We start from the raw sequence: 12,566 nt of genomic DNA on the forward strand, positions 1-12,566 counted from the left end.
CCGACCGTTTCCCAGTGTCCCGGACACCCCCCAGTTCGTTCTCCGCCAACCCGCTTACGGAATCGTCCATCCCTTGTAACAGTCCCGGTCGCTTGGACGGAGCGGGGGCTCCCTCCGTCCGCTCTGCGCGTCGGCACCGGGAGCGCAGCCGACGGGGCTCAGAGAGTTCAGCCTGACACCGAACTGGAGATGAAGGGGGAGGAGGGGTGGGGCGGAAGGAAGAGGGGAGGGGTGGGGTGGGGAGGGGGTAGGAGGGACGGGGAAGGGGAGGGACGGGAGCTGGAGTGGGACTTGGGTCCGGCGTTCCGTGCTCGCTGTTGGGCGGACAGAACGAGGTTGGTTGCGCTGAAGCGAGTTCTGGGACCGGGACCGGCACCGGGGGAGGGGGGTGACAGCGGATACCGAGACGCGCGGTCTGTCCGGGTCCCGAAGATGGTCAACGTAGCGGGGCCAGGATCCACTGACCCCCGGGACCTGGACGTGCCCGAGGGCGCGTCGGCCAGCCGGGACCGGTTAAAGAGGCGGGGCTGTGCCGGGGACCGTGCCCGGTTTCTGGGGGTGAGGACGGGGCTGTCGGGTGGGATGGGGTTAGGTTCAGACGGGTCCTGGGCGGGGCGTGGCGCGGTCTCAGCACCGCTCGGTGACCGGGAGAGAGTGGGGGGGATGCACGCTCGGGTCTGGCCCCCGATACCCTCGGACCCTCCCTCCCCGAATCCGGGCCCATTGAGAGGAGCGAGGGTCCCGTCTGCCCTCCCAGTCACCTCGTCCCCACCACGTAATCACCCCTCCATCGCCGCCCCGAGAGGTCACTGGGAGGTCCCGTGGGGGTGGGGGTAGTAACTAGGGCTGCAGACTGCGGGTGAGACGGCTCGGAGAAAGCTGGCTGGGCAAGGGGGTCCCGAGGTGTTCCAGTCGGCGCTACAGCGGAACGTGGGTGCTCAGGACTGTCATCTCAGATCAGTGTGCACGGTTATGAGAAGGGCCGGTAGGATCTTTCCCCAGTGGGCCCCCTCCATGCCTTAACTCCCTCCTCACACACTCCTGTGCCACCATGCTTCCTCCTCCATGGCTTTCTGTACAGTTGATGGGCAGGAGGCTGCTTCTCCAAGGCTCTGCCCCCTGGCCACTGCCCAGTCAGACTGCCCCCTCACTCTCCGGGAAGATGCCTATCTCTGAGACACCACAGCTACCTGTTCTTAGAATCTGCTTGGCCAGGTTGCCAACTGTTGCTAACGCGGTGTAAATCTCCCTGTTGCAGAGAGGAGCTGCCGGGGGACATGGAGGCTGAGTGTGCGTGTGGGGTGACCGGAGAGCAGATGGAGCCCTGCTGACTGCAGTGTCTCCAGGTGGCTGGCAGCCCCACTGACAGGAAGCAGGCATTCTTGGGACTTGTGCCACTGAAGAGGGAGTGCCCGGTGCCGGTCCTTACTGACCAGGGTGAGTCCTACGGTCGCCTGCCTCCGCGGACCTCCATCCTGAACCGTGAGCTGCAGATATGGACAGTGTTTCCTCCGAGGGCTCCCGCACGCCTCTGCTCACTACACCATGCAGGTGATGGAGGAGCAGGTCTGCGTCAAGGTGATGTACATTGCCATGGAACTGCTGATTGCCGTGTTGGCCGTGCTGGGTAACGTCCTCGTCTGCTGGGCCGTCTACCTGAACAGCAACCTGCAGAGCATCACCAACTTCTTTGTGGTCTCCCTGGCCGTGGCGGACATCGCCGTGGGCGTCCTGGCCATCCCCTTCGCCATCACCATCAGCACCGGTTTCTGCTCGCTCTTCTACGGCTGCCTCTTCATCGCCTGCTTCGTGGTGGTGCTGACCCAGAGCTCCATCTTCAGCCTGCTGGCCATTGCCGTTGACCGTTACATCTGCATCAAGATCCCCCTCAGGTAGGGAACACCGCGGGGTCTCGAAGGCGGGCGGCGTGCCTGGGACCACATCGGGGTGGGGGGTTGCGGTTGAGGTGGGAGGTGGAGCGGTTAACCCGAGGAGGTGGGTGTGGGGAGGAGCGCTCAGGGCTCCCAGAGCCACGTAGCACAGACAGACCCTTCGGCCCATCAGCTCTGTGCTCACTATCAAACAATCACACGGTTCCCCACTCCCCGCCCTCAAAACAAGCAGCCAATTTACCCGTCTGGGAGGAAACTGGAGGGACACTCAGTCACAGTGAGACTGCACACGTACAGTGGGTTTGAACTCTGCCTATGGATTGTGTACTGTAATGTTCAAACTGGACCGAAAAGCATCTGAAATAAACAGGGGTGGCAGAACCTTGCAGATGTGGAATTTAACTCGCACACGAGTCGCCTGGGGGGGGTCAGTGTCATCGACCGTCTATCCCCCCCCACCAGTGCTGACTGTCCTGCCGAGTTCGCCCAGTGAGTACGGGTCACGGAAATGAGCAGATTCTGATAGTTGGATGTGGCTGTGTCTGAGGGAGGAGGGCTGTGTGTCCAGTTTACTCCAGGGAGAACGGTGGATAAACAAGTTGTATTGATTGTCGTTTCCTGGTGAATCAGAGACTGTGGTGATCAGATTCAGGCTGGGCTGAAAGAGAGAGAGAGTGTGGGAAGCTGTGTGTGAGAGAGCCCCTGAGAGAAAGAGGGGTGGGGGGACAGTGTGTGTGAGAGAGCCCCTGAGAGAAAGAGGACCATGCTGTGAGGTGGGGGTGGGGGGACAGTGTGTGAGAGAGGGATAGTGTGTGTATGTATGAGAGGGAGGGGGTGCAGAGTTTTGGAGAGAGAAACTACGGAATAGGCAGGAATCTAAAAAAGGAGGGAGCCAGACGAGGGAGAGTGAGGGAGAAAGGGTGGAGGAGGAGGTATGAGAATGAGAGAGAGTGTGTCCTCTCCGAGGGAGTTACTCCTACTTGCAGGTAGAATCTGGGGGAAGATCATCTGTAGGAAAAAGGAGATCAGTGTGAGAGGGCTGTTGATGGTCGGGAAGCCGAAGAGCCTGTCTGAAAGGGAGGTGACAGGAGAGAGAGAGGGGGGTGAGGAAACTGAGGCTGAAATGCAGCGGTAGGAGGGAATGATTTGGAGATTGAGGATGGGTAGACATGGGGAGGGGTGTAAACTGCTGATCTAACATTGCCAATGTCAAGAAGGAGAGAGGACGTGCAGCGTGAAATCACATTTGTGTCACAGCAGCTGTACAGTTTCCTGGCAAACAATTGGGCTTGGCAAATCTTGCAAAGATCTTACGAAAGTGACTGATGGGTTGAATTCAGGGGAAGTCTGGTGCGACTGGACTGTAAGACCCAGGAAAGCTCTGAACGGGGTCAGGGCTCGAGATGCAGAGGGTATTGCTTGAGGCAGTGGTTACTACTTCACCGTTTCAGGCAGGCGATCCACGGCCTTGCAGGGTTTCGCCCATTTATAAATGAAGTGGCAGAGCAGGTCTGGTTGTGACAATGTTGGGAATGGACAGGTTTAAGATGCAATGGGGGAACATGAAAGTGATACCATGCGTGACTGAGAGACTGGTGCAGGGGGCAGGGCTTCAGATTCTTGGATCATTGGGATCTCTTCTGGGGGAAGTATGACCTGTTCAAAAAGGACGGGTTACACCTGAACCCGAGGGGGAGCCATATTCTTGTGGGCAGCTTTGTTAGAGCTGTTGGGGCGGGTTTAAACTAATTTGGCAGGGGGGTGAGAACGTCCGGAATGACAGAGCGGACGAGAGGGAAATCAGAAATAGATCTAAGGTAGTGAGCAGTAAAGATGTCAGGAAGGACGGGCAGGTGATGGGGCAAATTTGCAGCCATTGGGATGAGTTGCAGTGCAATCAAAGCAAAAAGTACCAAATACTGGACTTAAGGTGTTATACTTAAATGCACACAGCATAAGGAATAAGGTGGATGATCTTGTAGTACAGCTACAGATTGGCAGGTATGATATTGTGGCCATCACTGAGACGTGGCTAAAGGATGCATGTCTCTGGGAGCTGAACGTCCAAGGATACACGGTGTATCGGAAGGATAGGCAGGTAGGCAGAGGAGGTGGTGTGCCTTTATTGGTAAGAAATGATATTAAATCATTAGAAAGAGGTGACATAGGATCGGAAGGTGCAGAATCTTTATGGGTTGAGCTAAGAAATCGCAGGGGTAAAAGGACCCTGATGGCAGTTATATACAGGCCTCCTAACAGCTGCAGTGATGTGGACTACGAACTACAACAGGAAATGGCAAAGGCTTGCCAGAAGGGCAGTGTTATGATAATTGTGTGGGATCTTAACATGCGAGGGGAGTGATCTGACGATGCTCCACGGGATCACAAGTGGTATTAGTGAAGTCCCCAGTGGAATGATTGATGGCTCATGGGATGTCATACTGGAGCCACATTCCTTATCTCCTGCAGCCGAAGGCGATCCGACTTGTCTTCCAGGGAGGGAACACTGTGGGAGAGCAGCTTCTGTTCCCCTGGGTATCTGTAACAGGCAATGCCGCGACGCGTGGGCCTGGTCTGTGTTACAACCAAAGCCAAGCTGCCTCTTTTCGCTTGGTGTCACCAATGAGCCGGTCTTGCAGCACTTTTTATTGCGGAAAAAAACATGTCTGGCAATCACAAGACAAACGTTTCCAACTTTTGTTCAAACTGAAGAGGTCGCTGCAGCCAAGTGCCCCAACATCTTACTGGAGTCTCCTCCCATATCTGACTCCTTCTTCCTTTTGATTTTAGTGAGACGTGTTCGTACTGGGGCTTGACGGCATCTCAGTGTACCACTGTCCTCATCAGCATCCTGCCCACCTGAACTTGGGTATCATCTCATCCCTCCTGTAATCTCTTGCCGTTTCCTAACAGTCCCGTCTTGCCTTTCTGCACCGAGGTGACAGCCTGGCTTTGTTCCACTGACTCACTCAGCTTGTCTGTACCCTCCCCTCCCCAGTGTCTCGCCGCACCCTCCTTGTTGCCTACACTGATGCTCTGCGTGTTGACCCTGATCACCATGTGTCAATCTACCAGCTCGACAACCTCCTAGCCTGGCCTCTCCTCACTGGTACGTGGTCCCGTGTCTTAAAACACAAATGCATTGCATCCCTCTTCCACTCTGCCAGTTACATCCTCTTTGAGAGAAAGAAAATCGACCAAAAATGTTTAGAACATAAGAAATAGGAGCAGGAGTCGGCCATCCGGCACATCGAGCCTGCCCCGCCATTCAATAAGATCATGGCTGATCTGTCCGTAAACTCAGCTCCATTTACCTGCCTTTTCTCCATAACCCTTAATTCCCCTACTATGTAAAAATCTATCCAACATTGTGTTAAATATATTTAGTGAGGGAGCCTCCACCGCTTCATTGGGCAGAGAATTCCACAGACTCACCACCCTCTGGGAAAATCAGTTCCTCCTCATCTCCATCCTAAATCTACTCCCCTGAATCTTGAGGCTATGACTCCAAGTTCTAGTCTCACATTCCAGTGGAAGCAACTTTCCTGCCTCTCTTATCTATCCCTTCGTAATTTGATAAGTTTCTATAATTCATCCTGAATTCCAGCGAGTACAGTCCCAGGTGACTCAGTCTCTCCTCATAGTCTAACCCCCTCATTTCTGGAATTAACATGGTGAACCTTCTCTTCACCGACTCCAAAACCAGTATATCCTTCCTCAAGTAAGGAGACCGGAACTGCACACCGGGTGAACGGGGAAAAGTTTAAAGGGAACGTTGGGGGGGGGGGGGGGCTTCTTCACACAGAGAGTGGTGGGAGTGTGGAATGTGCTACCAGATGAAATGGTAAATGCGGGCTCACTTTTAACATTTAAGAAAACAACAGTTTCTTCCACCAAGTCATCAGACTCCTCAATACTCAGAGTCCAGACAGACATCTACATCGTTTATTATTATATTGTATTTGTCCACTACTGTGCCTATTGTCTTGTTTATTAACTATTGTACTGCCCTGCACTGTTTGGTGCACTTTATGTAGTCCTGTGCAGGTCTGTAGTCTAGTGCAGTTTTTATGTTGTTTTACGTAGTCTAGTGTAGTCTTGTGCTGTCTCACATAGTTTAGTGTAGTTTTGTGTTTCATGTAGCAGCAGGGTCCTGGAGGAACGTTGTTTCATTTTTACTGTGTACAGTTAATGGTCGAAATGACAATAAGCTTGACTTGGGCACAGCGAAGGACCACAGAGACAGTAGGGAAGAGAGAAGCAACACACACACACAATGCTGGAGGGACTCAGCAGGCCAGGCAGCAGCTATGGAAAAGAGTCCAGTCGACATTTCAGGCTGAAACCCTTCCTCAGGTCTGGAGAAAAAAAGATGAAGAGTAGAGTCAATGATCTGGATGATAATGTGGCAAATTGGATCAGCAAATTTGCTGATGATACAAAGATTGGAGGTGTAGTGGACAGTGAGGAAGGTTTTCAAAGCTTGCAGAGGGATTTGGATCAGATGGAAAAATGGGCTGAAAAATGGCAGATGGAGTTTAATACAGACAAGTGTGAGGTATTGCACTTTGGAAGGACAAACCAAGGTAGAACATACAAGGTAAATGGTAGGGCACTGAGGAGGGCAGTAGAACAGAGGGATCTGGGAATACAGATACATAATTCCCTAAAAGTGGTGTCACAGGTAGATAGGGTAGTGAAAAGGTACATTGGCCTTTATAAATCAAAGTATTGAGTATAAGAGTTGGAATGTAATGGTGACGTTGTATAAGGCACTGGTGAGACCGAATTTGGAGTATTGTGTGCAGTTTTGGTCACTGAATTACAGGAAGGATATTAATAAAGTTGAAAGAGCGCAGAGAAGGTTTACAAGGATGCTGCCGGGACTTGAGAAACTGAGTTACAGAGAAAGGTTGAATAGGTTAGGACTTTATTCCCTGGAGCATAGAAGAATGAGGGGAGATTTGATAGAGGTGTATAAAATTATGATGCGTATAGATAGAGTGAATGCAAGCAGGCTTTTTCCACTGAGGCTAGGGGAGAAAAAAACCAGAGGACATGGGTTAAGGGTGAAGGGGGACAGTTTAAAGGGAACATTGGGGGGGGGGGCTTCATCGCACAGAGAATGGTGGGAGTGTGGAAATGAGCTGCCAGATGAAGTGGTAAATGTGGGCTCACTTGTAACATTTAAGAAAAACTTGGACAGGTACATGGATGAGAGGGGTTTGGAGGGATATGGTTCAGGTGCTTGTCAGTGGGACTAGGCAGAAAAATGGTTCGGCACAGCCAAGAGGGGCCAAAGGGCCTGTTTCTGTGCTGTAATGTTCTATGGTTCTATACTATAAAGCTGAGGAGGGGTGACCTGATTCAAACAGAGTAGATTCCAAAGGAATATAGCTGCTAAATGTTCTGACAAGGAGACAAAACTACAGAATAAGGGATTGGTCAATTAAAACTGAGGTGTGTAGACTTCACTTTTCTCACAGGCTGGTGAATCTCTAAAATATTCTGCTCCTGAAGGAGGTGCAGGTCACGTCCTTGGATATAATTAAGGTGGAGAAGGATAAATATTTGAACAACCAAGCAATTGAGGGACATGGGTATCTGGCAAGAAGAGTTGAGTTCGGGCCAGCATAGATCAGCCATGATCATATTGAATTCTGGTACAGGCTGGATGGGCCAAGTGGCCTACTCCAGTTTCTGTTGTCTTGGGTTTTTGTGAAAAGTGAAGGATAGATGGGAGTGGAGAGCTGACGTTACCATTCGATCAGATGCGGTCTTGGGAAATGTGTGATGGGCTAGGGACCCTGGGAAAGCTTATGGAGGCACGGCAAAGGAAGACGATTACAACACCAGCAGCCGGGCTCAATTCCCGTTCGTGTCTGTAAGGAGTTTGTAGGTTTCCTCTGGGTGCTCCGGTTTCAAAGACATGGGCGTAACTGGGTGGTGCAGGATCAATGCACTGCTGAAATCGGTCACCATGTTGTATCTCTAAATAAAGAGTGACAAATATCCAGGGTTTTATGACAAGGACTTGGGGATGGGAGTGGCCTGCCACTGAGTTAGTATGGGAATTTCGCCTTCTCTGTGCATGCTATGGTGCTGCAGAAGGGAGAATGGTCGGAGAGTTGGCGTCACTTCTGGAGATGAACCATGAAGGATAAAATCAGCAACTCCTCTTTGACAATGGTGGAATGTCAGGTGGCAGTTGCAGAGGGAGAAACCGACATCTTTTCATCACCTCTGGTTCCCTGCAAGGGCCATCACAGGTAGACAAGGCGGTGAAGGTTTCTGGTTGGATGGCCTTGGGCACTGAGTACAGAAATTGGGATGTCATGGTGCGCTTGTACAAGACTTTGGTGAGGTTGTGTCTGGAGTTTTGTGATGGAAAGGTGCCTTTAAGATGTCGAGTGCAGAGAAGATTTACAAAGATAGGGATGTAAGAGAATGGAGGTGTTTGAAACCATGAGGGCCAGAGCAGGATTCCCAGTGTCCCAGGAATCAATAACGAAGGGCATTGGTTTAAACTGAAAGGGCAGAGATTTAATAGGAACCTGAGAGGTAATCTTATCCCCAGAGGGTGGTCAGTATGTGGAATGAGCTGCCAGAGGAAAGGGGGGGGGGGGGCAGGTACGTTAATGACCTCTAAACGATACTTGGACAGGAAAGTTTGAGAGGGATATTGGCCAATCTGTGGCAATTTGGATGAAGTTAGATGGGAATGTTAGTCTGCATGTACCAGTTGAGCTGAAGGGTCTGTGAGTCACAATGTTCATCCGTGCGGCCTGCTTCGACCATTTCCTGTTTATATTGCAGATTTCCAGCATCTGTGCTCTGATTTCAGCTTCAGATCCACTTCGTTTCAAATTCCATATGGTGAATTGTCTGGCGTGTTGGTCCAGGCCTTTTTCCCACCACTTTTGAAGTTACTCTTGCTTTAAATAGAAATGGATTGTTTTTGCTGCTGTTGGAATGTGGATTCCTGTTTTCCTGGAGGATTACTCTGCTCCTGAACTCTGTCACTCCGCTTGCCTGGGGGAGGGGGGTGATCCACGCCTCGACTCTCCTGGTCAGCTCGCCTGCTTGACCTCAAATCTTCCTCTTCACATTTCGTTTGATGGCACTCAGTTAGTAAGAGAATGTGTGAGACCAGGAATAAGCACTCACTGACTACAGCTGCTCTACCTCAGTAGAAAGACACACCAGTTGGTAGGTTAACTGGTCATTGGAAACCGCTCCCCCCGGACGGGTCCTCCACCACTCCCCCCGGACGGGTCCTCCACCGCTCCCCCCAGACGGGTCGTCCACCGCTCCCCCCAGACGAGTCGTCCACCGCTCCCCCCGGACGGGTCGTCCACCGCTCCCCCCGGACGGGTCGTCCACCGCTCCCCCCGGACGGGTCGTCCACCGCTCCCCCCCGGACGGGTCCTCCACCGCTCCCCTCAGATAGGTCCTCCACCGCTCCCCTCCAGTAGGTCCCCCTCACTCTCTAGTACGGAATTCCAAAGGTTCACCATCCTCTGGGTGAACTCTCCCTGTCTTGGTCCGAAATCCCCCACCCCTTATTCTCAAATGATGCCACCCCAACCTGGACTCTTCAGTCAGAGGAGATGTCCTACTTGCATTCAGCCTGTCAAGTTGTATGAATTCATTGCTCTAATGATATAGTTCCTCATTCTCCTGTGCTCGAGTGAACACAGTCTCGGTCTCCTCAGTCACTCCTCCTTCAGCAAGCCCACGGTTTTATAGAACCGGCTTCACTGTTCTCCATCTTTGGCAAATACGTCCTTCAGAGAGCGCCGAACGCAGAGCAGTACCACTCTAGACTTGCAGATCTTGATGGAGCTTATACTAAATATCCCTTTCTCACACAGAGTGTGGTGAGTGCGTTCCACGCACTGCCCGTGGTGGAGGCATTTACAACAGGGTCTTTGAAGAGACTATTAGGTAGGTACATGGAGCTTAGAAAAATAGAGGACTATGCGGTAGGGTTTTTCTAGGCAGATTCTGGATTAGATTACATGGTTAGTATAAAAATGTGGGCCGAAGGGCCTGTAATAGAAACATAGAAAACCTACAGCACAGTACAGGCCCTTCGGCCCACAAAACTGTGCCAAACATTTTCTGAGCTCCATGTACCTATCCAGGAGTCTCTTAAAAGACCCAATCGTATCCACCTCCACCGCCATCACCGGCAGCCCATTTCACACACTCACCACTCCTTCCTTAAAACCTCACCCCTGACATCTCCTCTGTCCCTGCTTCCATGCACCTTAAAACTGTGCCCTCTTCAGCCCTGGGAAGAAGCCTCTGACTATCCACACGATCAATGCCTCTCATCATCTTATACACCTCTATCAGGTCACCTCTCATCCTCTGTTGCTCCAAGGAGAAAAGGCCGAGTTCACTCTACCTATTCCCATAAGGCATGCCCCCCAGTCCAGGCAACATCCTTGTAAATCTCCTCTCCACCCTTTCGATGGCTTCCACATCCTTCCTGTAGTGAGGCGACCAGAACTGAGCACAGTACTCCAAGTGGGGTCTGACCAGGGTCCCATATAGCTGCAACATTACCTCTCGGCTCCTAAATTCAATTACACGATTGATGAAGGCCAATACATCGTATGCTTTCTTAACCACAGAGTCAACCTGCGTAGCAGCTTTGAGCATCCTATGGAATTGGACCCCAAGATCCCTCTGATCCTCCACACTGCCAAGAGTCTTACCATTAATACTATATTCTGCCATCATATTTGACCTACCAAAATGAACCACCTCACACTTACCTGGGTTGAACTCCATCTGCCACTTCTCAGCCCAGTTTTTTTCAAATTAAAAGTGAGGTCGTGTTACGGGTTCAATATCCATTTAGGAATCAGGGGAAGAAGCTGTTCCTGAATCGCTGAGTGTGTGCCTTCAGGCTTCTGTATCTCCTACCTGATGGTAACAGTGAGAAAGGGCATGCCCTGGGTGCTGGAGGTCCTTAATAATGGACACTGCCTTTCTGAGACACCACTCCCTAAAGATGTCCTAGGTACTTTGTAGGCTAGTGATTTACAACCTTCTGTAGCTTCTTTCGGTCCTGTGCAGTAGCCCCTCGATACCAGACAGTGATGCAGCCTGTCAGAATGCTCTCCACTGTACAACTATAGAAGTTTTTGAGTGTATTTGTTAACATGCCAAATCTCTTCAAACTCCTAATGAAGTATAGTTGCTGTCTTGCCTTCTTTATAACTACATCGATATGTTGGAACCAGGTTAGAGATCTCGACACCCAAAACTTGAAGCTGCTCACTCTCTCCACTTTTGATCCCTCTATGAGGATTGGTATGTGTTCCTTCGTCTTACCCTTCCTGAAGTCCACAATCAGCTCTTTCATCTTACTGACGTTGAGTGCCAGGTTGTTGCTGTGACACCACTCCACTAGTTGGCATATCTCACTCCTGAACGCCCTCTCGTCACCACCTGAGATTCTACCAACAATGGTTGTATCGTCAGCGAATTTGTAGATGGTATTTGAGCTATGCCTAGCCGCATAGTCATGTGTATATAGAGAGTAGAGCAGTGGGCTAAGCACACTCCCCTGAGGTGCACTAGTGTTGATTGTCAGTGAGGAGGAGATGTTATCACCAATCTGCACAGATTGTGGTCTCCCAGTTAAGAAGTCGTGGATCCAATTGCAGAGGGAGGTACAGAGGCCCAACTTCTCAATCATTATGGTGGGAATGATGGTATTTTGGGAATGAAAGGGTTAATGTACAAACAGTGTTTGATGGCTCTTGACTTGTACTCACTGAGTTTAGAAGAACGAGGAGGAACCTCACTGAAACCTGTTGAATATTGTAAGGCCAAGACTGAGTGGTCATAGAGAAGATGAGTGGGAGAGTCTCGGACTAGAAGGTACAGGGTTTTCTGTCAGGAGAAAGTTCATTTGGCCGGAGGGTCGTGACTCTGAAATTCATTAATGCAGGCACGTGTAGAGGCCATCATGGGGTATTCAGAGCAGTGGTGGATGGATTGTTACGGATTCAGCAAGAATAAATATATGAGTGAGGCAGGGTTTTTTATAACAAATAAAACATTTATTAAACACTGAAAAACAAACATCCAAAAGTAAACAAAACAACTAACGTAACCGGAAATCAGCTGCTGTGCGGCAGCTTAAACAGTTCTTAAAGGAATAAAGCGAAAACAGTTCTTAAAGCGATGTTGCAAAAACAGTTCTTCAAAGTAGTACTGCAAAAGTTCAAAATGCTTACAGTCCATTAAAGGAGAGACTTTTTAGACGATTTAAATTCTCTTTCACGTCATGTTGTTGCGGTTCCCAGTCAAACTATACTTTTCCAGGAGAATTTACGAAGATGAAAATAAAACGGCTTTCCTTGACAAAACTGTACCCAACCCTCTCTGCTGTCAGCACAGGGGCTAACGCAGGCACAGCCAACGAATTCCTTCCAAATGAGGATCAAACAAGGTCGAACCTGTTTCACCGTCGAAATCGACTTTCCTCGATCTTTTAGCTCCCGAACTCCGATCTTCGCTCTCCACTGATTTTTAACTGGCAGTATTATAAAGAAACTACTGGCAATGACCTTTTAAACTTTGGGCATTAAATAAAACTCCACCTTTCAACCAAACTGCGTCATAATATTGGACCACGCGGTGGCATGGAGT

The 12,566-nt window shown here is 50.5% G+C and overlaps 1 protein-coding gene across 1 annotated transcript in view; it reads left to right on the forward strand.

The window, feature by feature from the left end:
* The first annotated feature begins 347 nt into the window (after positions 1–347).
* adora2aa (adenosine A2a receptor a) overlaps positions 348–12,566 on the forward strand; it is a 160,134-nt gene continuing 147,915 nt past the window's right edge. Inside the window, 2 exon segments of the mRNA XM_073055579.1 lie at positions 348–558; positions 1,259–1,892. Coding sequence (XP_072911680.1) covers positions 1,546–1,892 — 347 coding nt within the window. The 5' untranslated portion in view covers positions 348–558; positions 1,259–1,545.

The sequence above is a fragment of the Hemitrygon akajei genome, chromosome 9 (assembly GCF_048418815.1).
Source record: "Hemitrygon akajei chromosome 9, sHemAka1.3, whole genome shotgun sequence".
Taxonomy (NCBI): domain Eukaryota; kingdom Metazoa; phylum Chordata; class Chondrichthyes; order Myliobatiformes; family Dasyatidae; genus Hemitrygon; species Hemitrygon akajei.